Here is a 24,857-nt window from a genome sequence, read left to right on the forward strand (position 1 = left end):
ATCGCTTTATGACAAAAATGACGTCACACAAGCACACGATTTGATCACTTTTTTTATTATTTAAAAAATAAAACAATATTATAGCACAAAAAAAAGTTTCAGATGTAAAGATTACTTTGAGGGTCTCTGGTTCTAACAATCTTTTGAAGGGCGTCTGAGCTTGGACAAGGATTCAACTGAGGGGAGAAAGAGGAACAAAAGATTAGAATTTTACAATAATGGCACTATCTGCGCATGTAGATTAGTGATTCTCAAACCTTTTACACACAGTGTAGTAGTGAGATCCCCATAAGGCAATTAATTAATCAAAATAATTAATTATTTCATTCACGCAAACCAATTAATCTCTGTTGCTAACCTAAACCGCAGCACCAAAGCTCTGTCTCTGAAGAATTCAAGTGTAGAGGTGTAGAAGTGCAACTAACCCTTATAGACTTTCCAAGTTTGGCGAGCGCCGGCTTGTAAGTCTCCATGGTGACTGAGTCGGCGCCGATGACATCACTGAAGCACTGGTAGACGACGGCGGAGATGCGGTGGACTTGGCAGTGGTTCAACACTAATTAAAGAGCATACCGTAAAGAAATGATTCTCCTTCACTGGGCCGCAGCTCAAACATCGGCGATACATTGAAGTTGAAGCATCATTTTGAGAAGGTATGGTTCCTTGATGGCGATACCTGCAGCTGGAAGTCCAGCGAGTATGTTGGGCTGCTCCAGGGCCGGGCACACGGGCGGCCCGCTGAAGGCGGCGGTGTGGAGAGAGCGCAGGAAGGGCGCCGAGCTGCCGCAGAGGTAGTCTGCGCTCTTGTAGTCGGCCACGGAGCTGTCTGACAGGACTGTCACGCTCAGGTCTCTGTGCTGCAGGCAGTCCAACACCTGCAAGGAGTCAAGACACAACATTATTAAAATGTTCCACTCCGTGACAACGGGGCGCTCTAAGGCGGCCACGTGAAACCGCTGTCCACAGATGCTGGGTGTCACGTGGGACTTTGAAAAACAAACAAACTATTACACTATTTTAAAAATCAATAAATAGAATACCTTTTCTGCCCACTGGAATTGCTGATCTTCTGCAACGTAACAAGTCAACTGACATATCAGAACCTAGGGAAGGAAAAAGACAAGCCATTTTTATCACTATTATTAATAATAACATGGTCTAATTGAAGCGTGAACTGAGGAAGAATAGCTACAGGGTGAACCAGGTTTCACAACCACACACACTCACATACAGCAGAATCTATGACTGACAACCTTTAATTTATTTTACACAAAGTAATCAACAGGAAAACGCATATCACAGCTTTCCATGTGCATTCCAAAGCAGCAGGTGGCGCTATGGTCCCTAAACATGAGGAAACTGTAGCCAATCAGAAGCCTCGTGAATTCCATCCATCCATCCACTCCAAAAAAAAAAGTAGCAGCTGATGTCTCACTCACTGTCGGCTCGTCCCTGTGTCGGTAAAAGACGCACGCCGACTGCTCGGCGCTCCGCGCCCGGCTCCTCTCGTTCCACACGGACGCATGTCCCACCGCGTCCCACTTTTCGGAGGCGAGAACGTACACTGATAGAAACCCTGGAGGAGAGACGAGACGCCGCCATTCAAGTCTGCGTGGGTGGGGAGCCAATTCCTGTTTGTGTTGTTTAGACGCGTTTGCTTACTGGAGGCGTTGTGTCCGACAGCGAGGATGAAGTGAGAGCACGGCAGCTTATCTCCGGATTTCAGGGCATCACACACCTCAGGACCCCAATGGAGATGAACCTCCCTGATTAAAAGATGGAACAGACTTTGAAAAATTATGTACAAAAATGTCAAAGCTCAACTGTAGGTTCAACTGCACAATCTTAAAAAGGGACAGAACTTAAAAATAAATGAACACGAAGGAATACGTCATTCTACCAGGCTTGGTCTGGTGAGTGACGTGGGTGTCAACGAATGAGAGTAGATGTACAGTTGGCTGTTGTGAGCTCAGGTTAGCCACTATGTATACTGTTTGGTGCCAATGACTTGGGTGCTAGGCTGGCTGAAGTTCCAGAGCAAAAGCACTATCATGTCAAAGTCAAAACAAGGCAAGCAGAGCTGCAGCGTGGCAATCTGTAATTCTATTGAATTACCATAAAATCAACACTGAAATTATCCAGTGTGGCTTTACGTCACGTAAGCAGAGCTGCATTACATTTTGCAGGCTGCACAGATTGACGTTAGCTTCTCGTGAGAAGCAAATTATTTCACTACTGGGTTGCTGGCTGAATTGTGCTAACAAAAGCATGTCACACTATCGAGACATTTAGTTGGAACAGTTTTAAAATGTGTGTGGGTGGGATCATAACTTGTCTCCTTGTCTGTGTTTTTGTACCAATGGTTTCTGCTTCATCATACTATCATCTCGCCCCTCGCCGGTTGGGCTAGCTAGCCTCATGTTTACCTCTTTTCCTCCAGTTCTTTGCGGATTTGGGCGTCTTCTTCGTCCTCGTCGAGCTCCTCTTCGTTCTCGTCTTCCTCCACAGCCCGGGAGTAGACGGACACAACTTCGCCGAAAAACGTGGCCATTATCCAGCGAAAAGTTCGGTTGAAGAAGAAAAAGATTGATTTAGCGGTAGTGCCGGACAGGAAGTACTTCCGGTTGTTCTCCGTAAGTACGGATCTTTTCAAAATAAAACGTGTATTAGAGTAAAAATTACATTCGATTTATTTATTTATTTTCAGTTATAATTTAATGTTTAATGACAAGTCGATTTATGTAGTGTTTTTTTAAATTGCATTTTATATCTAGATTTAGCTTTTGACTTCAAACCTATTCATAGTCATAATGATGAGCCTGAAATTAAAGATTTTATGTCACAATAAACAGATAATACTGAATAAAGTAATGTTACCACGTTATGAGTACCACTAGTGGTATGCACAAAAAAATATTTAATTAAAATACAAATAAAAAATTAAATTTTTAACAGATGGATGGAACATGCAATACAAACAAAATGCTTGCCGTATGCAGTTTTCTTTTTCTTTTTAAATTCAACACAGTATTTATTGTTTACTTTCAATGTAAAAAAATTTTTTTTTTCAAATACAGTACAGTTCAGTTGTAAGTACAGTGATGTAGAATACATTTGGATTTATGGATTCCAAACACTGTCCATGTTCGGAATCATCAGTTATTCCCTACTCAATATTTATAACATTTGGCTTTAAGCAGACTGTATTTTACAAAATTAACACAAAGCCCTTAAAGTCCAACTATTTCTTATCCTCATGTAGATAGAATACATTTGTACACAAACAAAGTTGACAGGCGTGTATTCTTTTTTATTTTATTTTGTAAAACTAAGACATAACTGTTATGGGGAGAAGTAGAAAATAAAAAGGATCCACTCTCACGCTGTAAAATTAAATGTCCCGACACATTCCGACTCCTTTCCATCATTCTGAACCTGAGGAAATGTGTCCTGCAAAGTGTCATTGTCCTGTTGGATGGATTTTGTGCATCCGCTCACAGCGGTTTGGGCATGCTGGTCACCTCCTCCAGACATTCATTGTACGCCTCTTGATAATCTTCGTGAGGTTTGATCATGATCACGCAGGTGGGTCTCTTGGAGCCAGCGGACGCGCCCAAGTCCTGCAGAGACGGCCACACATTAGTCATGAAGCTTCTTGATGGGCTGAGGGACGCTCGAGTGAAAGAGAAGATGCTGTACGGAATTGTGAGGAGCAACTAACCACTTTGGAAGGGACGTAGGTATACGGCAGGTTATTGTCCTCACACATGATTGGCAGGTGGCAGAAGACTTCGATGGGCAGCGTGTCGCCGGCTAACAACACGATGCTGCACATAAAACAAAACAAGCAAAATCCAAAGATATTTTATAATGGCCCGTTTCCATGATTCAAGCTAAGTGAATGAATTCCATGGTGTCTTAAGAATATTTTTGCAATGTTTTTTGTCAACAGATTGTGAACATTTCTTCAAATAAGAAAAGCATTCTGTATTTAACCAAAAGCACCGCCCCGGGGTGACTGAGCGTTGACGGCGCTGCTGGATAGTATAAAAAAAAAAAATTAAAAAAAGAGCGCAAACAAACCGACTTACTTTATTAATGGGAAAACAAAAAGTAGGCACTACCACGCGTAAAAGTCCACATCAAAGTGCTGCATAGGCATAACAAAAACAAGGAGGAGCCACTACGGGGGCCAATATTATAGCAAAACTATTTACTTTTCTTCTTTTTTGTACGCATTTGTGACTTCAGTTACACATTTGTAGATCCTCGTTACGCATTTGTGACTTCAGTTAAGGGTACAAATTGTTTTTACATATTTATGGCTCGAAATACGCATTTGTAAATAGTTTTGCTACAATAATGGCCCCATGCGCCACCCAGTGGCGCAGTGCCATACTGCGGATTGTTACAAGTGATGCATGAAACTTTTTAATTCTTCATATTCTAATTTTGGGCTGCAACCTATTTGTTAATGGATTAATTGATTTACGAGATTGGGAACGAAGTAAATCAATGTACCACTATATAGTTTACACGACGAGGACAACGTAATCGACCATGACTTACCCTTTCTCCCCCTTTCCAATGAACTTCTGAACTTCTTTCACTCCTCTGCGGATGTTCTTCACTTTGGAGGCTGAAAAGACAGCCGACATTTTACAACACACAGGAAAACAGGAACAGGAAAAAATAGACAACTTATCATGCACTTATCTATAGTCATGCTAAAATGCATTATTTAATAAAACGTCGTGGCGTTTCGAACTAGACATGAAATAGATAATATTGCAGGTTCAATGTTCAACTTTACCCTTTTTGACGCATTTGTAGAGTTTCTTGCTGAGCTTCTTGGTGGCTAGCGGCTCCGCGATGGCGTTCAAGTTGGTGACCAACTCTTCGTATGTCTTAGCAGTTTTCTCTTTCCCGTCGGCCGCCGGGATCTCCTCGGCGGCGTCCGCCTTTTCCTTCTTCACCTTCGTCATGTCTGATCTCTAAAATAAATAACCGATCGTTTTTATTTAACGAATGAGACCGATTTTAGCTTTGCTAACTGTGTGGGAAACGAGCAAAACACGTGTGCTTGGGCTTCTCCTTCTGAAACGGAACTAGACGCTGAGCAGCACAGCGCCTCCAACTGGATCGGAGAGTAACAACAATAACAATAGATAACCAAAACCTCATTTGAGAACAACCCTATTAAAATTGACTTTTTGCGGGAGAGTAACAGATTGGTAAGAAAGAAAAGAAAAAGCAACGTGATTAAATTAACTTAATTTACCCTCATTGTTCAGATAGAATGTGTGGCTAAATTATTAACACATTTTCATTCAATTAATCAAATGTGGTTAATCACTCTCAAATTTTAATGTGCAATAGGATGATTACATATGTATCCATGGATTTTTACTGTACTGTAATGTCCTCACACGTGGAGAGCCACAGTGAACAGTAAAACACAATGCGTACACTTAAAGTGTCGCTGTCACATTCTGCCCTAGCAGACCCCGCCTCTTAAAGGCGCACGCATGTACACAGACGCTACAATAAGTACAGAATTTCCCATACATTTTATGCTTCAAATACATTTACAATGTGTTTCAAAAGTTTCTTTTAATGCATTTAAAATTGCGTGGTAGGGGTAGATCCCCGTAACAGTTGCTTTTTTAAATAATAAAATGGAATTATTTTTGCTGAAGCTTGTCAGTCGAGCGAGGATGCCCCGCGGCGGCAATGCGAAGGCCGTGAGAGCATCAAGGTAAATAGTCATATTCATCGGTGTCCATCTGGTAGATGTTTTCCACGGCTGCAGCTTGGCGGTGGAGGTGCAGAGACGACGACGTGGAGCTGAAGCTCACCGAAGGGACGCACGGAAGCTGCTGATGTCTGCAAGGCATATTCAACAGTGGTAAATGTGTTGATTCGACAACCGAGTGAAAGTATGCGATTCACAAAATGTGAAGAAGAAAATGGGCGGTGGAGCCGTTTCGCAAACGTTACAATTATTTGTCATAGACCGGAGAGCATGGACGACTAAGTCAGTCACATTTTAACGTTTAAGGAAAAAAATAATACAAAATAAAAATAAAACACACACACACAATTCTTAGCAAGTTAATTGAAAGTTGTTATTGATTTGGTGATAGTAAGGTAAAAATGTCTAATCAGGTTTATTTTTAATTTAATAAACAACATCATTATATTTTTTTGTGGAAGCACGTATTTTATTACTGCAAATGCGAGTGGGGCCACAAAAGAAAAACAATGAGAACAAAGTCGCCATTTTATGAGATTAAAGTACATTTTCGAGATAAAAATCGAAATATTAGGAGAATAAAGTTGAGTATTTTCAAGAGAAAGTTGTATATATTGAAGAAAAAAGCTAAAAAGTAATATGAGAATGAGATAAAAAAAAGTCAATAGATTTTTTTTGGGACTAAAGTTGTAATATTACAAGATTACAGTCACATATTCTCAAAATAAGAAAAATCCTTTAAATTTTTTTAGCCGGGGTTTTATGAGAATAGATAGATTTTTTAAATTAACGTCATAATGTTAGTAAAGTTAAATTTTTTATGAAAAAGTTGTATCTTTTTAAATTTCTAATTTTACGAATAAAGTTGCATAATAAAAAAATGTACATTTATTATATTAACAATCACAATTTTGTGAGTAGTAAATTGGACATTTTTGAGAAACAAATCGAGATTAAAAAACATTTACAGGAATAAAGCAGGACATGTTCAAGACAAAAGTTGGATTTTTTTTTTTAAAGATCAAAATTATGGTATTACAATAAAATCATACATTTCCACGTGTACTCTGTGACTTCTGCCACGGGACAATTGGCCTTGACCCTTTGACTTGACGAATCCAATCAATTCTCAAGCTCAAATTTCAATTCAGTTCTACAGAACAAGTAATGCAGCATCTAATGAGTTTATTTTTTATTTTTTTTATGACACGAGGAAATCATATAAGGAACTACACAAACTCATTGACGACTATAGAAGTCAAAGATCCATTTGAACCGGGCTGGCAGTGAATGAGTTAAGAAAGAATTTACCATGTACGCCATTTGTAAAAAAAATTTGCAGTAAATTTTTTTTAAAAAAAGAGTCAGTTTTCCCGTTTTGTCACACCAAATATGACTTTTATGTTGACTCCTGTCAGTCAAACTTAAGTGAGGCTGCTTGAAGCAGATATCTCAACAAAGCGATTTCCCATCAACCAGAGCTGAAAGAAATGTGAGAAAAAACGGTTAAGCGTCCTCTTTTTGACAGAAACTGCCAAGTGGTTTGCTCTTTTCGCCCTGGCTGGGTTTTCTTAGAGCTCTTTACAGGCTACGAAGTGACTGACTCATCTTTGCCGGTCTGATATGTCACGTTTATATGTCACTTCAGGGATGCAGCGCTTCGAAAGCGTTCTTACAACGATTAACAGCACATCAAAAAAAAGAAATGTGGTTAGCCACAGCGTCAAACTTACATTTTGGTCAGACGTTGCCGTCTTCTAACTGCAGAAAAAAAAAAAAGGAAAGAAAGAAAAGGTCAAGTCATGGTTTGAAGTATTACATTTTAGGTTACATTTAATTATTTATTGCCTCTTTCATGCAAAGTTATGGAATGAAAGGTCGAGGTTTACGAGAATGACGTCAGATATTTTCACAAGATAAAATAAAATGAGAACAAAGTTGTAAATGATTTGGAAAATATTGCTTGGATATATTTTTTTTAATAGTCATAATTTATAGAGGATAAAGATGTTAGTTGGAATTTTATTGGAATACTGTGAAGTCAGATATTTTACAAGCATAAAATTATAAGCAAATTTTGCATGAAAAAGTTGCATATTAAAAAAAGGTCATACTCTCAACAATAATAAAGTTGGATGCTTAAGAATAAAAAAAAGCACAGTCCCATTATAATAATACTAAGAGAAGCATATTTTCAAAATTAAAATAATAATTTTGCTAGAATGATGTCAGATCTTCTTCTTTTAAATATGAAGTTATCATTTTAGGTGAAAATAATTTCCAGTTTTTTTTTAATTAAATAAAACGTCATAATATGCATTTTCAAAGTCGTGCTTTTACAAGTTTAAAGTTGTATATTTTTAAGATGAAAAGTCAAAATTATCCAAGGATAAAGTTGCTTGTTATCAATAAAAAGTGTATTCCAGAGATTAAAGTGAGAATTAATCAGATCAGAGATATAAAATGGAAATTCTACGGGAAAAAGTTGTACCTGTCTATTTTCAAGATAGAAAGATTTCTGAAACGAGGAAGTTTTGCCAAGACGAACAAACTTGGGCAAACAAATAAGAAAGAGACAAAAAAGTTTTCTTCTTCTTCTTTACCGATGATGGCGATGATGATGGCGCCAACGAGGATCAGCCCGAAGAGGACGCCAATCGCAACCATTAATCCTGTGATGCTGTGCTTCTATATGAGAAAGCAAAATGAACATTTAATCACAGGAACAGCTGAGAACCATCAAAAAAAATAGTATGAAGCAGCTTCACAGGAGGAACGTTGAGTTTCTTGACACGTGATATGTTACGTCAAATCCAAAAAGTAAGCAGAGCTGCAAAGTGTTTAAAAAAAACGTGTCACAGCCAAGTTATTAAGGTGCATGGCAACTGTTTTAAATTGTCATTTTTTTAATCATACATCTCTTTGAAATAAATAGTGGTGTTCCTCAAGGTTCTGTTGTTTGCCCCCTATAGTTAAATACATACACACATATACATACGGTAAATATCTGACCTCAAGTTTGGTTTTGATGCCATTTAAGGAGGAGGAAGTTTGGAGGCCTTCCGAGGAGGTCATCTGAACTGAAAAAGAAAAAAGAAGAAGTAAAAGTGAACCATTTTAGCCCAGCTGCGTCAGCTTTTCATATTTATATTTGCATACAAATATGACATTTTCATACACTCGTTCTCATTTGCTGCTCACTTCAACAACAATCCAGAGTGGGTTTTAATAAAAGTTTATTGACTGAAAGGAGCTGCGATTTAATGTGTTACCTGCTTTACGGGTGGTGGTAATGCTTTTCGTAGACACATCTGTCTTTAAAGTTGTGGTTTGAGGGGCTGAAACAGAAACAAATTTTTTATATAGCATATTTAAGAAATATATTATAGCAGCAGTTAATGTAACGTTTATGCTTCAGTTGCCCTAAATGAACAGTACTGGTCATGTTTACAGTTACTTCATGGTTGCTATTCCAGTATGTAAAAGCCCTTTATGAAATTATATTAATTCTATGTTTTCTATAGTTAAAAATTATGGGCGATAAAAATACATTTCTTGAAAATACTTTTACAACAAAAAAATTGACAGTTTTTGGAGAAGAATGCAATGTTACAATAACAAATTGTTTTAGAAAAAACAATAAAAAAAAAAAAGTGATAATGTTCCTACCTAGCTTAATGCTAACATACAAAGCAAATCGCCCTATAAACAAAACTTGCATCAATGTTGCAGTAATTTGAATACATACATACACACATAAAGCAATATTTATGCTAATGGATTCTTTATCTTCTGCAAAAAGCAACTAACTTCACTGGGACAGTTTCCTTCCATTTCCTCATCAAATCCACGTGTAGCTTGTCTCCCTGGTGGCTAAGGCGCACACCAGAAGGAGCCGAACAATTCCTGTCGAATTGTCATGATGGTTTCATTCTTTGCATTTTATTTATTTATTTTAATACTGCTTGTTTTTATAACAGTGTGCTACCTTTACAGGTGCATCACCTGTGTAGTGGTTCACATGTTTAACAGGATGGAGCTTTCTCACCGTCCTTTATGATCAGCTCGATGGAGTGTTTCTTATCGTTAAAAAAACCGGGGATCTCCACCCGGCAGCTGTACTCTCCAGCGTCCTTCTTCTTCGCGTCCAGGATGGTCAACGAAACGTTGCCGCCCTCCAGTCGGCCCAGCATCTTGTACCCGCCCCTTTCTTCCGTCACGTGGACACCGTCGGTTGCGGCGATCTTGTTATTGCAGCCCGAGTACGGCAAAGCTTCCCGGCTCCAGCAGGCCCACAAAGCTCCGTGTTTGGCGATGTTATACGTGCATGTCAACGTGACGTTCTGACCCACGACGCCCACCACCGATGAGGAGTGGGACTCACAGGCTAAAGCACAGAAAAAAACGATTTAGCTGTCACCTATTCGCTGTTTTTGCAATCAATAATCAATAATGCTTTGGCGTTATCTGTTGGTATATTTGTCATTTCGTTTTTTGACATTCACTTATTTGTCTAACAAAAAAACAAACATAAAACAATAAAATACATCAAAGTTCACGTAAAACGTATTTAGCTAGTTAGCTGAAACAAGTTTTGCTCTGACCAACCAATCAGAGGATGGAAAAAACGCTGATGTCATCGATGGCCAGCTTGCTGGCCCTGTGAGGACGAATTTGAAATCTGATTGGTTAAAACAGTCCAATTGCTAATGGAGTTCAGTTCAATGGGTCAGAACACAACACATAGAGGTAGAAATCTGATTGGATAAAATAAATGTAATGTCTACATACACGTACTGGAAGCAGTGCAGCCAAAGGAAACACGACAAACAATTTAAATGAACAAATATTATAATGTATGTTTTCATGTAGGCCAGTAATTATGTTAGTACAATACAAATAAGTTTTTGCAATAAAGTCGTTCTGATTAAAGCAAAAATACCTGCGAGGAGGCAACAAATGAGCACCATGCTGAAGCGTGTCCTCATCTTCATGCGTTACAGGCGACAATCATCTTCATCATCATCATCATCATCATCATGATTATCATCAACCCCGTCCAGCCCAAGATCAAGATGAGTGTGCAGATGAGAAGTCTCGACTCGTGTGTCTATTTTCTTTTTTTAAAATTCGGAACTCGAGAATCAGCATGTGCACGCATGACTTCACTTCTGTGGCTCAATTGGTTTCCTGTGCAACAAAGGCGACTCGGTTTCACTTCTTGATGGTCGTGCTGCGCTACATTATTTTGAAAACACAACAACATTTCTCAGTTCAGTATTAATATTGTACTAATTCATAATTAATTAATGTATGGATTTATGAAATAATATTTTATATCTTGTCTCTCAAGTGGTCCAGTTTAAAAAAGGGAAACTGAAAAAAAACAAAAAAACATTATATATATATATATATATATATATATGTGTGTGTGTGTGTGGGTGTGTGTGTTAAAGAAAATAAACCAAACTGGAAAAAAAAATCTCTTTACAATAAATAAATAAACAAACAAATAAAAAATAATAATAAAGAGGAAAAAGAAGAAAGCAGATCTTGGTCTTCCTAAATGTAAAAACAAAACAACAAAAAACACCCAAAAAAACTAAAACAAAAAACTTGCCTTTCCTACTGCAAAAAATAGAAAAACATAATTTAAAAACATACATTCAAAATAAAACAAGACTAATAAATGAATATGCATACAACCTAATTTCATTTATTGATATTTGAGGCTGATTGGTTTCACAACATTTCCACTTTTTATGGCAGTCAAACAAAACTAATTCAGCAAATCCGCCTCCATCTGATTCTATTCATAAACGTCGTCCTCTGCCTCTTCTGATTGGCTCCCGCTGCTGTCAGTCACTATTTTCTGATTGGACCGCCAGATTCCTGCAGCCGAGAATGAATATAAATACCAAACGCAATTACAGGATGCAATTTGTGTAGGAATTGCGCGTGAATGCGGAAGATGCTGACATTGAGCTGAAATTTTGTGGAAAATGTCAAATGTGACACTTGAAGTTGGAATGGTTTGGAATCGGTCACAAATGTGGAAGGAGAAGGTAAATAAATATCTTAAATATTTCTTAATTCGTGAATTATGTTGTAAATGTTTGGAGAATGTTATCCATTCCAGGATGTTCCAAATGAGCTGAATATTTTGAACTTGGAAACTTGGAGGTAGGTAAATGTGTCAAATATTTCTTAATTTGGGAATTATATTGTGAAAATTGAGGAATTTTGGAAAAGTAAAAAAAAAAAAAGCCCCCAAGACGTCCTGAATAAACAGAATATTTTGAACTTGTAATGATTTGAAGCAGTCAAGAAATGTGGAAGTTGGAGCTAAGTATGAAAAATGTCTTCTGGGAATTTGAATCTGCAAATTTGGTAATTTGGGGAATGAATGTGATAAACCAGGATGTTCTGAATGAACTGAATATTTCAATTTTGAAATGGTTTGAATACAAAAATATGTGAGGTAAACTAAACGTAAAATATTTCTTATTTTGGGAATCTTACAATGAAAAATTGATGTGGAAATGATCTGAATATTTACATTTGTTTTAACGTGTCAAGAAATGTGGAAGGAGGTTAAGATGACAAAAATCTCTAAATTTGGGGATTTTATTATACAAATTGGGGGACTTTGGAAATGTTATGATGAGATCCTGGGAAATTCCAAATGAGCTGAATATTTTAAAATGGATACGTTTTGATCAGTCAATTAATGTGGAGGGATGAGGAAAATATGTCAAATGTCAACGTGTCAACTTGACGTGGAAAAACGTGTCATTTTGAAAATAAGTTGGGATCAAGATGTTTTGAATAAACTGTTTTGATTTGTAATGGGGAAAAAGGCGGAATTGTGGGAAAAGTTGAAATTTTTGGAATGTAGAAAATATTTTTTTTTCACGTGTGTGTGTGTGTGTGTGTGTGTGTGTGTGTGTGTGTGTGTGTGTGTGTGTGTGTGTGTGTGTGTGACTGACTGTAAGCTGCAGTCAGTATGACTGCAGGAATGAAGACGATGAAGGCCATTCTGAGTGTGTTTCCAAGGAACACGCGCAGATTGACGCCGTCTTGCCACCGAGCAGGCGTCTTGTTGCAAAGACACAACTGTCAGAAAAACTCCAAATTGTGCCATCCGCCAACACGTTCTCTTGCCCATACCTGAACCCGCGCCACCACCGGTCCGGTTGTGTCATCTACCGCGCCATCCCACAAGATCACACTTGGCGTGGCATCACTTCCTGTCCCCGGTTCCACCGTTCCACCTTGTGTCGTCGGCAGTGCGTTCAAGTTCCCGGCACCTGGCGGAATGTGTTTGGAAAAAACGTTTTGAGTATGTTTTCGACTTCACGTGGAGCCATTTGAGCATTTTTGTGATCGTTTGATGAACCGACGTTTGATGACGATGAGGAGGACGGAGAAGGTTTTGTCGTTGAAGGGGCCCGGCATCTGAACCCGGCAATGGTAGAGGCCCGCGTCGGAGGGACGCACGTTGAAGATGGAGAGATAGGGCACCTCGCTTGGAGCGGAAGATGCCGAGTACCTGCAGGAGAGAAGGAGGAGGAGAGGGGTAACCATGGAAACCATAGGTGACAATAAGTGACATTTATGTCAAAAGTTAATAATGGTCAGTGCAAATCCTAACGTGAAAGTCTGGTCAATTAAATGACAAACGCAGTCGATTTCCTGGAGCTGTTGTAGCAATGCATTGTGGGACATGCAGTCCTGGAGCGGAGCAGCGTACCTGTACGAGCTCTTGTACATGACGTGCTCGCCCGCCATGTTGACCAGCATGTTGTGGCAGGAGAAGAAGGCCGGCTCGCCTCTTCCCCAGCACACGTGCACGGCTCTCCGCTTGGCCGCTGCCACCCGGCACGGCAGAGCCGCTCTCCGTCCGGCCACGCCCACCACCGTCTCCGCGGGACCTGCCCACACTGACGCAAACACGCAGAAAGAAATAACCTTATAGTAATTATCTGCATCTATAAATGTTGTTTTTTTTAATATGTGACGAGTCAAAATTATTTTATTAAATATATATGTACAGTATATATTAAGGTGTCAAAATTTGTGCGTTCATTTGGAGTTAATTTAAAGTTCCTTTAAGGCAAATTTTTTTTAAAAATATGCAGAATTCTACAACTTACTTCATGTTAAAGATGAGCTAGTTCTTAGTATGAAACAAAAACGCACTGAGCTGTCACCAATGTCTTACAAATGCAATTATGCTATCTAGTGGCAGAAATATGACCAACACAAATCAATGTCACACTCGTTTTTTTTTTTTTTTTACAGTACAGCATATATATATCCATTCCATTCATTGGACAAAAAATAATTTCTACAATTTTTTTATAAAGATAACAATTATTTAAAGATACAGTGCATAGTGATTTTTTTCAAAATTCATCATATGTCTTATACAATCAATTTTCAACAAATTTTCACCAGTTATAGTACATGCCTCGTTTGCTGTTGGTACCCACCTGTAAAACCAGCGACACAGGTGGCGACGTAGAGCTGGAGCAGCGGCAGCAGCATGTTTAGCGTTGTGCTCCCATGAGACGGACGCAGCAAGAGCCACGCAGACGAGTTCAGTCTCGTCGCTTCCCTTTTCCATTCGGTGTTATTTTTAGAAAGAGTTTTTGTTGCCCAAAAAACGGGAAAAGAAACACACGGAGAGAAAAAAAAAACAGCATCGGTTGCTTTCGTTACTTTAAACGTCTGCCTGTCTAATTATCATGCGGAGCTACAGTGCAAACAGTCAGAGGTGACGGGTCATCGATTCTCATGATGGGCTTCATTCCTGTCTAATCAGATTTCTTAAATTGGAAAGACAAACACGGCTTTATTGACTCAATGGCCTGGATTGGACATATAGATGATGGTCACATTGGCATCAGACCAACAAGACTGCAATTCCACGATTTAATTATTATTATTTTTTTTTTACGATGATCCAAGTGTCAGGACGAGAGATGGTTCTAAAATACACACAGTTTCCTGTCTTGCTTGACTGTCTTCCTGTCATGGGGTGTATGGATTTCATTACCATGGTAAACAGGGGTGGAGTAAGTAGGGGAGCACAGTATGGATTTTTTTTTTAGGGAAAAAAAAAACTCAGCAAACAGGCACACAACACAGCAACTCGAACACTAGTACGGGCGGAAGTGGGATGAGGGAGTACGGAACGAACGAAAGGTGGAGGAGTGAGGCTGAATGCATGCATCTATTGCGAGTGGATATGGATCACATCACCCGCGATGAACAGGGCTTCACGGTATTTGGAAAAAAAAAAATAATTTGAGGAAATGTAATCGAATGTTAGCATGTCATAAGAAAAATGACGCAAGTCACCCGCATTCTAACAACTCAGGTTCAAGACTCAGATGAGGTTAACGGCTGCAGGAAATGAGTGCGCGTCAACATCTTTGTGCCCGTGTGTACGTGCTCGCGAATACGAAACAACACTTTGCCTAATTTGTGTCACGAAACATCATGTCGCCTGCCGTCACCTTGGAAAAAACATCTCAGAGTTGGCAACAAAAGCGCCTGCTGAGGAAGAGGAGACGGATTGGAAAGTCACGCCGCGACATCATCAACATTATCATCATCATCAACTCATCGTTATCCAAGTGAACCTCTGACCTCCGAGAGCTTCATCCGGCAGGTTGTCACTGACGACAGCCGTTGTGAGGCTTCACAGGCTCAACTACTGATTATCCTTTGAACTGTGCAGTTACACAATCTAATTAGACCAAAAACACATTTTATATGAAAAATTCTGCCTTTAAAAAGTTTGTCATGCTCAGTTTTGATGGACGCTGTTAGATGAAAAAGTTTGACAAGGAAACAGATAAACATGAAACGACAATTGGGGAGGGGGGGGGGGGGCAGCATAAACATTCAAATAGAAGCTGGACTTGATCTTTATGTGGACTGGGAAGGCAGTACAGTACATTAGGCTTATGAAGTGATGTGACAACCAACAAATGGACAGGATAAAACAAGACAGGACAGCACAGGACAGAAGAAGTGATCCAGGCAGTGCTACACCGTGTGAGGAAGGGATTGAGTAACATAGGACGGGACAATATGGTATGGGACAGGACAAGACAAGACAGAACAGGACCGGAACAGCGATCAGGTGGTGCAACACCCTCTGAGGAGGGGACACAATGAGTATCAAAGGACAGGAGTGGATGGGGTAGTTTAAGACTGGGACAGAACAGGACCGGAACAGCGATCAGGCACAAATGGACCCAATGAGTAGCAAAGGTCAGGACGAGACAGTATAGGATAGAACAGAATGACACATGACAGAACAGGACTGGAGCAAGGATCAGGTGGTGCAACACCCTCTAAAGAGGGGACACAATGAGTATCAAAGGACAGGAGAGGATGGGGTAGTTTAAGACAGGACAGAACAGGATTGGAACAGTGATCAGGCAGTGCTACACCCTTTCACAAATGGACCCAATGAGTAGCAAAGGTCAGGACGGGACAGTATAGGATAGAACAGAATGAGACAGGACAGAACAGGATTGAAGTAGTGATCAGGTGGTGCTACACCCTATGAGTAAGGCTCGGGACACGAGCTAGCAAAGGATAGGACAGTAGTGAGCCGGGAACCCTGACTGCGAGGGTCTAACAGTCTTAATACCAAGAAAGATGAACACCGACCGGCACATGGCCGCGAAGCCTTGCCAAGTAACAAAGATGCGGAATAAAGTCAAACCAAAATGATGTTCATGTACTGTCTTAGTCACGCCAACACAGTAGGTGACATACAGCCTAAACAATATCACTATGTTTACCAAGACTGGTCTTAACTGGCTTTAACTGGTCTAAACCAGAAGCGGCAAATCCAGATCAAGAATAATAAAAAGAAAAAACTGCCACCGTTTAGCTACAGATGCTTCAACGGTTGAGGGTAAGAGCCAAAGTGTGGCAGTGTTTTACATCCTGGACCTGGATTTGCCACCTCCCGTCCAAAATAAGTGCCGAGAAGGGTGCAGAGGTAAGAAAGGAGAAAACGCTCAGCTAAAGGAAGTCACAAAGAGTTTAGTGCGAGCTTGAGTGCGAGCTTTGTCACTTCTGGTCGTCCAAGTGCCATTGAGTGTTCTGCGTCACCTTGACGAGCTGAATACTGATCAGTCCACTGGGGAACGCTCAACGTTAACAAGCACGTTGCCCTTTTTCTCGGGCGCGCGTCGCCCTCACTGCGTCACGAGCATTTATACCGGCGCGCGTGGTCGCCATGCTTGTTTGCGGGACGCTAATTTGGCCGGCAGTCAATTTGACATGAGCGCTGTAATAAAAGAGACAAGAAGGGGCAGATGGTGGCGGAGGAACAACAGGAGGAGGGAGGATAGAAGGCAGAACAGAAGGACAGTCGGGTTTTATATCAATGGCTACCATGGCGACAGGCATGCCTGAAGACACTTTTACTGATGCATGGGATACATTTCTGGATGATGTGTAATAAAATGGATGCGTCCTCATGCAATTGGCTGCCGTGCGAACACATTTCTTGTCAAATTATCCAAGCAACGGCACATTAAATTACGTACGCGGGAACCTACAAGATGAAAGATCTGACGGATCACATAAAACTTCCGCTTAGTGATTAACAGCTTTAGTTTTTTGGGGTGATTTTTTTTCAAAAAATCATGTGACGCGAACGGGCCCAAAAACCGACGACCACCAAAGAACCGGAAAATGACATCAGATTAGTCTTAAGGCAATCATGTGGTTTGTTGTTTTACTCAGCAATTGGGTAATGGGCGAGCTGGAGCCTATCCCAGATGACTTTTGGCGAGAACAGCGGGGTATATACCCTGGACTGATTTCCAGCCAATCTCAGGCCACATCAAAATCTTTTCCACCAATATTCACACCTAAGGAAAATTGAGTCTTCAGTGAACCCAACATTCAAGGCCATAGCATCATCTGCTTTGAAGCTAATCACAAGTTCATACGCATGAACCGATAAGATAATAGCACAAATGAGACGTTAACTCATTCACTGCCATTGACGGCTATAGACGTCAAAGATTCATTTGAACTATTTCTATTAGTTTAATTTTTTTCCCCACTTTTGTTAACAAGAGTATGAAAACCTAGATTTTTTTACTGTACATTTAGAACAGGTATTTTTTGATTAATTGTGAATTATCTACTGAAGTCATGCCTGACGCCCCTAATTTTTAATAATCTTTTCTTATTTTTTTTGTAAATTACATCCTGCGATTACAATTTTTAATTGTAATTAATCGCATGACTTCACTAACTCATGATTAATCACAAATTTTATATCTGTTCGAAATGTACAATAAAAACATGTTTTCTAGGTTTTCATACTTTTGTTAACAAAAAAAAAAGTATACTAATAGAAATAGTTAAAATGATTTTTTTGACGTCTATAGCCGTCAATGGCAGTGAATGAGTTAATTTACGGTTAAGAGTTAGTTCAAGAGATTGTAGTGTTAATAGAGTGAACTGTTCATTTTTTATCCACAAAGCATAATCCTCCCGATTATAGTGTTAGAATACCCTGAATAAAATTATTAGCTTAAACAAGGAACCAGAAAATAACATACAACACAAAGAAAACAGTTTTTACTCAATTCCCCCCAAAAAATGGAGATATGAAAAAATCCCCAAAGACATCAAATAAATGTGTTATTTGGTTATGTAAATAGCTGATAAAAGCTTCACCAATGACAAATGGCGGTCAGAAAATTCTCAAAGATCCTGGAGTTTGATCTGAACAGCGTCCAGCAGTTGCCCCAGTCCTTTAAAAGGTTTCAGCTATTTTATCTCCTGACCGACTCGTAAACAAAGTCGGGGGGGCGCTTAAAGTGGAGATGGGAGGGGGGAAAACTTGGAGCTACTTCACATCAAAGTGAAGACACGCTGCAACGAGCGCATGATTGAGTTCATTTTTAAGAGGATTCTCTTCCAAAACCATGAAAATGCAGCAATCACGAGAAAACGGCAACTCTTCATCGGTTTGGAAAGAGTTCTGAGGATTCTGGCTGTTCAGTGTGTTATTGTTTTGTTTCGTTTTCACCAGTGATGACTGATATATGACATTTGTCCAGTGTAAAACAGGAGACTCGCCGAACTTCAGAACCATAAAGCACAAAAAGCCAGTATTTTAACGATAAAACAATGACTCAACTTTTGAACATTCCATCAATGCATTTTTCTTGCTTTAACTAGTTACAGTAAGTTTGGTTTAAACTGAAGATCAAATTCTTTACAGCACTTGTAGCGGTTTTACGACGGGGATTATCAACCACTTTACATCAAAGTTGAGGTTAAAGCGGCAGTCCAAACATTTGAATAATTGGGGACCCCAAAAGACTATTAACTCATTCACTGCCATTGACGGCTAGAAACGTCAAAAATTTATTTGAACAATTTCTATGAGTAATTTTTTTCTCTCCCAATTTTGTTGAAAATCTAGATTTTTTTAATTGTACATTTCGTTTTGTACATAAAATTTGTGACACATTTAGAACAGGTATACATTTTGTGATTAATTGTGAGTTAACTACTGAAGTCATGCGATTAATTACGATTAAAAACTTTAATCGCCCGACGCCCCGAATTTTTAATATATATATATTTTTTATTCATTCACTATTTCTATTAGTTTAACATTTGTTTCCCACTTTTGTTAACAAGAGTATAAAAACCTAGATTTTTTTAATTGTACATTTAGAACTTGTGATTAATCGTGAGTTAACTAAGTGAAGTCATGTGATTAATTACAATTTAAAAAAAATAATCGCCTCTTGCTCCTAATTTTTAATAATCTTCTTACAAAATGAATTTATGGCAGTGAATGAGTTAATGGAGATAGGTTGGGGATGTTTTCTGCCTCTTCTTCTCGCCCTTAATTAGGTTGTATGTCTTCCATTAGGGCTCGCAGCACAACGAGGCACTCCACTGAATCTGCGCCACTAAATTCGGACTTGCCTATATACTGTAAAAACATCACTTGGAAATGAAGAAGATAAAAAATGAAAGCAGTTGAAAAGTTCTCAGTGGGGATTAAAAATAGTTAAGGCCGACTGTGCATGTGCGTGCGTGCCGGCATCGCATCTTTTTAAGGCAAAAAAACAAGCCCATAGCTTCAGGCTGTTATTCAAGGCTCCAGCTGGGCTTTTTTCTTCATCATCGCCACACTGACCCGCCTCACCCACCTGCCGCTTATCAACATCGCCATTATAATCATCTCAACAGCTCAGCTATGAGTCATCTGTGCGCCAAAGTATCATTAATTTCCTTCTAAATGTACCGGCTTCCAAATGAGAGCCGCGCCAAGTCGGATCACGTTCAGGTGAAGGATGGTCGAATTCTTCACAAGTGTCGAATTTATGTAATCAGTGGCTAAACTGGGCGCCCCGCTCGGGGACATAACTCCTCGGCTGCTCAGGAACACGGTCAATGCAGGGGAAAGGTGGAAGATGGAAAACCAAACACATTGAAAAAGAGCTACCAAATAGGAACGAGCATTAGTGATTACTGTTAAAAACCCATTTGCATAACATGAAAGCGCAGGTCGTGAGGTGGTCACGTGGCACACAAAGAAGATTGTGGGTCTGTGGGACTGAAGCAGCATCTTAAAAAAAAAAGAAGAAGATGTTTTTGTGCTAAACTAACTTTAGCTGTGTTAAAGGCAAAGTGAATAAATCCTTAGCCCCCCTCCCCTTGCAGTAAACGTCCATAAAATGGGCTCAAGAGAATAAGTTTGTGCTCTTGTGTTATTACAAGAAGAGAAAAAATAAAGTCAAAAAATGTTTTTTTGGGAAGCTGCTTATGCTAACTTTCAGCTAAATGAATTAACGTTTACCTCTGTAAAGACTACTGCACAGACACAGCAGCGTCAAAAACATGCTAAGCTAACGACCTTAAATGAGAAGAACTAAAAAGACGCAGCAGCTCAAGTAAAATAAAGACAACAAATGTTTTTTTGTTTTTTTTACGCGGGCGAAGCTAACTTCTGCTATGTCAAAGGCAAAATGGATCGCCGACGAGCTCTTTGGGCTCAAGACTCCAGCAGTAAAATCGGCGCGTTAGCAAGCTAGTTAGCAAAGCTAACAGATTTTAGGCTGAGAAGAAAAAAAATAGTTATTGCTCAAATAAAGCATAACAATAGATATCAAATTTACAAAAATGTATTGAACTTGTCACTCTGAACACAACAAGCAGATGTAAACCAATCTATGTGCTTATTTATGTCATGGTTGGGCCAGGATACCTGACTTATTGTCATTCATCTTGATTTTACATTCCAGCAAACCTGACGTAAATTAGTTTGGGGGGGGCTGCCTAAGAGTGGCGCTATTTATGTAGCATCTCATGACATCACGCTGACCTACAAGTGTCGTATGAAGGCCCAAAATAACATTTGCCTCTCAAAACAGGGTTTAATGGCAAATCTTTTTTATGCATGTGAAAGTTTTTGGGTGCGTAAACGAGGTTTTAGTTGTGGTGTCTATTGTCTGTCATTCTGAGGGACTTTGACGGACTATTTGACGGCATCCAACAATAAAACAGTAAGTGACCGAATGAACATTGTCGCCAGCTTCCCTTGCAGGCCGACTGCTCCCGGTCCTCGCTTGGTTGTCGGCCCGCTTCCATCCATCAGCGGTCAAACTCCCGGCAGCTGCCCGAACCAGCGCTCCTCGCCGCCATAACTCAGCCCCGGCCGGGACGGCGGAAGACAAACTGCACCCGAGAGGGAAACACAACAAATAACTTTCACGGCCGAGAGTTTGTCCAAGAACGGAGGCTCGCGTCTCCGCCGGCTGAGCGCAAGTATTGCGAGAGGCTAAATTTGGAGCTCGATCCAGCAGGTATCTCCAAATTTGGTGGTATTTATTTTTCCCCCTGATATGTTCGTTTGGGACAGCACGTTGGGAAGTGGTTACTGGTGGTAAAATTATACTTGGAGTAGTTTAAATGCGCCTTATTTAAGGATATGGCTTGACTAATTTATCGGCTGATATTAGTTCTTAAAATCGGCAAGTATCGGCAGTTTTATTTTTTTTACACATAACACATGACAACATAAGACAGAGTTAATGACTTTGAAAACCCCAAACCGCCCCCTTCAGACAATTTTTTGCCAGTTATTCACTTTGTTGTAAAAGTTAAACAACACCATTGTCTTAATTGCTGTAAGTTATTTTGTTCATTATGTTTATTTTTATTTTTATTAATTGGACAATTAATGAACTATCAGAATTTTATTCTGCTAAATACCCAAATTGGCAAAAAATGGGCACGTATTACATTTAATGAAAAACAGTGTCTAATATCGACATTTAAAATTATAATTATATATTATATAATATTTTTTTATTATTATTTTTTTTAACAAAATTTCTGATGTGGTCAAATGCATTTAATTAAATTATAATAAATATTGACTTTTTACTCTGATTTTTTTTATTTTTTTAAAAAAAAAGTGATATTCTTGGGCAAGGGCTTCACATTTTATTTTCCATTTGATGTTCCAATTACAAAAATACTCACTCATTACTCATCACTTGAGTTCCTTCTCACCGAGTTCTTAATAATTCTTACTCAAGTTATTATTGAAAGGAAAAAGTTGTCATTTTTACTTAGTAACAGTACTTGAGTACATTTTCTGACTACTCTACTCTGCTCACCTCCGGTAACCGTAGAAAAAGAGAAACAAATGCTCTCTCGCGAGCTAATAAAAGAGGAATTTCCTGATGAATGCGTCTTGTCGACTCTCCAAGACGGCGGCAACATTTTTTGTATTTTTTTTGGGTGCAAAATTCTAGGAATGCGCTGTTGAAATTGAAGCTGCCATGTTTAGCCTGGCAGTCGGTACGTCGAGGTCACAGTGCGAGCGGCGGCATTTTAATGTTCATTCAAAGTTATGTTCAATGTTTCTGTACAAAAATATTTATGTTTGAATAAATTCAGGGTAATGGACGTAAGTCACATTATCATGATTTTTTTCCGTGTAAGCAGATCGATCAGACAACTTAAAATCCAAAATGTTTAGATTAATTAAATAGGCTTTCCATATATAACAGATATATAAAAAAAATGCAGCCAATTCGGTTAATCAACATCAATACGGCACTAATATCCGTTTTTCTTCGCAGAGGATAAAGACTATACGACAGTTGGTACCGTCAATTCTCTTTATATTTGTGTATGCAGCTATCCTTTGGTCCAAGACAAATTTCCCCTTAGCGAGACAAATAAAAAAAGAAGCCTTTATTCCGCTTAAAAACTCTTTCTCACATGAGCGCCTTCATCCCCGGCAAGCATTCCCCAAAACGATTTCATCTCAATCAAAATCCGGAGCTGATGGTGGCGGAGGAATGCGCCGCTGCTCCTTCTATGGAGGCGATTTTGAGCTCGGGTCGGAGGTCTCGGCAGCGACGCGCACATCCGAAACGTCACCTCTGACAGGCCGCCTGACGTCTGACGCGTTTATGCTCACTCGCGGCAGTAAGAAACGTCCGTTAATGGCCTCAGACGTAAACAGAATAAAGCAGTAAAAGCTCCACTCGGCCTCCGTGCGCGCGCGCGCGTGCGTGTGTGAGATTGCCTGCGAGACAGTCGACGCTCTCAGGTTGCTCTGCTTCAACCCCAGAAATAAATAACTAAATATGTAACGCAACTCGCTGTTGCTCCAGAAGCTGGAAACTGACTCGAAAGGTCCATAAATACCAGTTTCTTGTCCTCAAGAGGGTCACGTGTAACTGGAGCAGACTCGTCGACGAAACCACAGCACAATGACGATTATGAATTAATATGAAAGATGCTTTATTCATCTACAGTACATCGATTATCGTTGTTAACTAGTGTTAAGAGTTTTACGAATTCCGACCATCTGCGAGGCCACGAAGGCATCTGAATGTGATTGGATGAGCAAGTCGGGGGGTGGGGCCAACGTAGCTGAGGCAGCGGGGTGAGTAGGCGAGCTTTCGTTTGGAAACGAAAGTGCATAACAGCGAGTTGACAAGCGGAAATAAATATCAATGATGCAATCGATTAATCGACGTCGTCTCGACTGTCATCACCTTGGCGTCAGGATTATAATAGTTTTTATTAGTTTTTATTTTTAGAAAATGCTTTATTTTAGGTTCGTAGAGTTAGTTAGTTTATTCGGCTTAGTATTAGCTTTCCTTGGAGCGTTTAACGAGTGCAAATATTTAGTGTTTTAAACACGTGAGATGTAGTTTCAGTTCGTTTTCATTTTCTTAAAATCTTTTTTGTTTTTACTTCATTTTGTTAACAAAAATATTTTTTCAATTTGCGTTTTAGTTATTTTTGTAGTTTTCGTTCATGGAGGACCAAAACTGCCAAAATTTAAAATGACTAAATAAATAAATGACTAAAAGTGAAATTAAAAACGGATATAAAAAATATAATTCGAAAATTAAAAAAAATAATATAAATGGAAATAAAAACAGCAAAGTATAACATAGACACATAACTAAATACATTTGTATTTAATTTTAGAATTCTATTTTTTATTCTTTTTTATTTTCACTTTTAGTCATATATTTATTTATTTAGTCTTTTTTTTTTTTTTTTTTTTGGCAGTTTTGGTCCATACTGCCAGGTCGAAATGCTATTCAAATGAGGGGGCGGTCCTAAGCGTGTCTTGGGTTGGACTCCGCCGTTGCAAACTACCTTTCATTGGTCGAGCGAGCGGCTCGGAAAACAAGGAAGTCCCGCCGACTTGCATGGAGAACTCCCGCAATGGACGACTATCTTGTCCACTGTCAATTTGTTTATTTATTTATTTAGTCATTTATTTATTCATTTGGTCATTTATTTATTTTGAATTTGGCCAGTTTTGGTCCTCCATATTCATTAACTATAATAACCCAGCATTGACTACAAAAAAAAGAGGTTCAACCGTTATAACAGGGCAGAGTTAATTTTTTTGCTGACAAGGCAGCCCTGGACTGGAAGCTAGCCAATCGCAGGGCACAAAGAGTACACACCTTTGTACAATTTTTCGTTTAACCCAACAGGCATGTTTTTGTCATTTATTGGAATAAACGATGACTTCTAAATC

The 24,857-nt window shown here is 39.3% G+C and overlaps 4 protein-coding genes across 4 annotated transcripts; all 4 read right to left on the reverse strand.

The window, feature by feature from the left end:
* Nucleotides 1-34: 34 nt before the first annotated feature.
* Nucleotides 35-2,617, reverse strand: psmg1 (proteasome (prosome, macropain) assembly chaperone 1). Its single transcript, XM_086057993.1, has 7 exons — nucleotides 2,427-2,617; nucleotides 1,663-1,766; nucleotides 1,440-1,576; nucleotides 1,041-1,103; nucleotides 677-875; nucleotides 426-556; nucleotides 35-176 (listed from the first exon to the last, which is right to left on the reverse strand). The coding sequence occupies exons 1-7, from the start codon at nucleotides 2,549-2,551 to the stop codon at nucleotides 99-101; spliced, it is 837 nt and encodes a 278-aa protein (XP_085914119.1). The 5' UTR covers nucleotides 2,552-2,617; the 3' UTR covers nucleotides 35-98.
* A 672-nt stretch (nucleotides 2,618-3,289) lies between these two features.
* Nucleotides 3,290-5,097, reverse strand: nhp2 (NHP2 ribonucleoprotein homolog (yeast)). The gene is made up of 4 exons (XM_086098877.1): nucleotides 4,814-5,097; nucleotides 4,570-4,639; nucleotides 3,722-3,827; nucleotides 3,290-3,620 (listed from the first exon to the last, which is right to left on the reverse strand). The coding sequence occupies exons 1-4, from the start codon at nucleotides 4,983-4,985 to the stop codon at nucleotides 3,495-3,497; spliced, it is 474 nt and encodes a 157-aa protein (XP_085955003.1). The 5' UTR covers nucleotides 4,986-5,097; the 3' UTR covers nucleotides 3,290-3,494.
* Nucleotides 5,098-5,632: 535 nt separating this feature from the next.
* Nucleotides 5,633-11,126, reverse strand: LOC147160789 (hepatitis A virus cellular receptor 2 homolog). The gene is made up of 7 exons (XM_086099025.1): nucleotides 10,698-11,126; nucleotides 9,804-10,142; nucleotides 9,028-9,093; nucleotides 8,768-8,835; nucleotides 8,359-8,443; nucleotides 7,489-7,516; nucleotides 5,633-5,886 (listed from the first exon to the last, which is right to left on the reverse strand). The coding sequence occupies exons 1-7, from the start codon at nucleotides 10,747-10,749 to the stop codon at nucleotides 5,754-5,756; spliced, it is 771 nt and encodes a 256-aa protein (XP_085955151.1). The 5' UTR covers nucleotides 10,750-11,126; the 3' UTR covers nucleotides 5,633-5,753.
* Nucleotides 11,127-11,445: 319 nt separating this feature from the next.
* LOC147160790 (hepatitis A virus cellular receptor 2 homolog) lies at nucleotides 11,446-17,807 on the reverse strand. Its single transcript, XM_086097858.1, has 6 exons — nucleotides 14,251-17,807; nucleotides 13,509-13,698; nucleotides 13,159-13,307; nucleotides 12,926-13,065; nucleotides 12,745-12,853; nucleotides 11,446-11,647 (listed from the first exon to the last, which is right to left on the reverse strand). Exons 1-6 carry the CDS (start codon nucleotides 14,303-14,305, stop codon nucleotides 11,565-11,567), a joined length of 726 nt encoding a protein of 241 aa, XP_085953984.1. The 5' UTR covers nucleotides 14,306-17,807; the 3' UTR covers nucleotides 11,446-11,564.
* Nucleotides 17,808-24,857: the final 7,050 nt, after the last annotated feature.

Source organism: Leptonotus elevatus, chromosome 16, assembly GCF_054856555.1.
Source record: "Leptonotus elevatus isolate MCC_2025b chromosome 16, RoL_Lele_1.0, whole genome shotgun sequence".
NCBI lineage: Eukaryota > Metazoa > Chordata > Actinopteri > Syngnathiformes > Syngnathidae > Leptonotus > Leptonotus elevatus.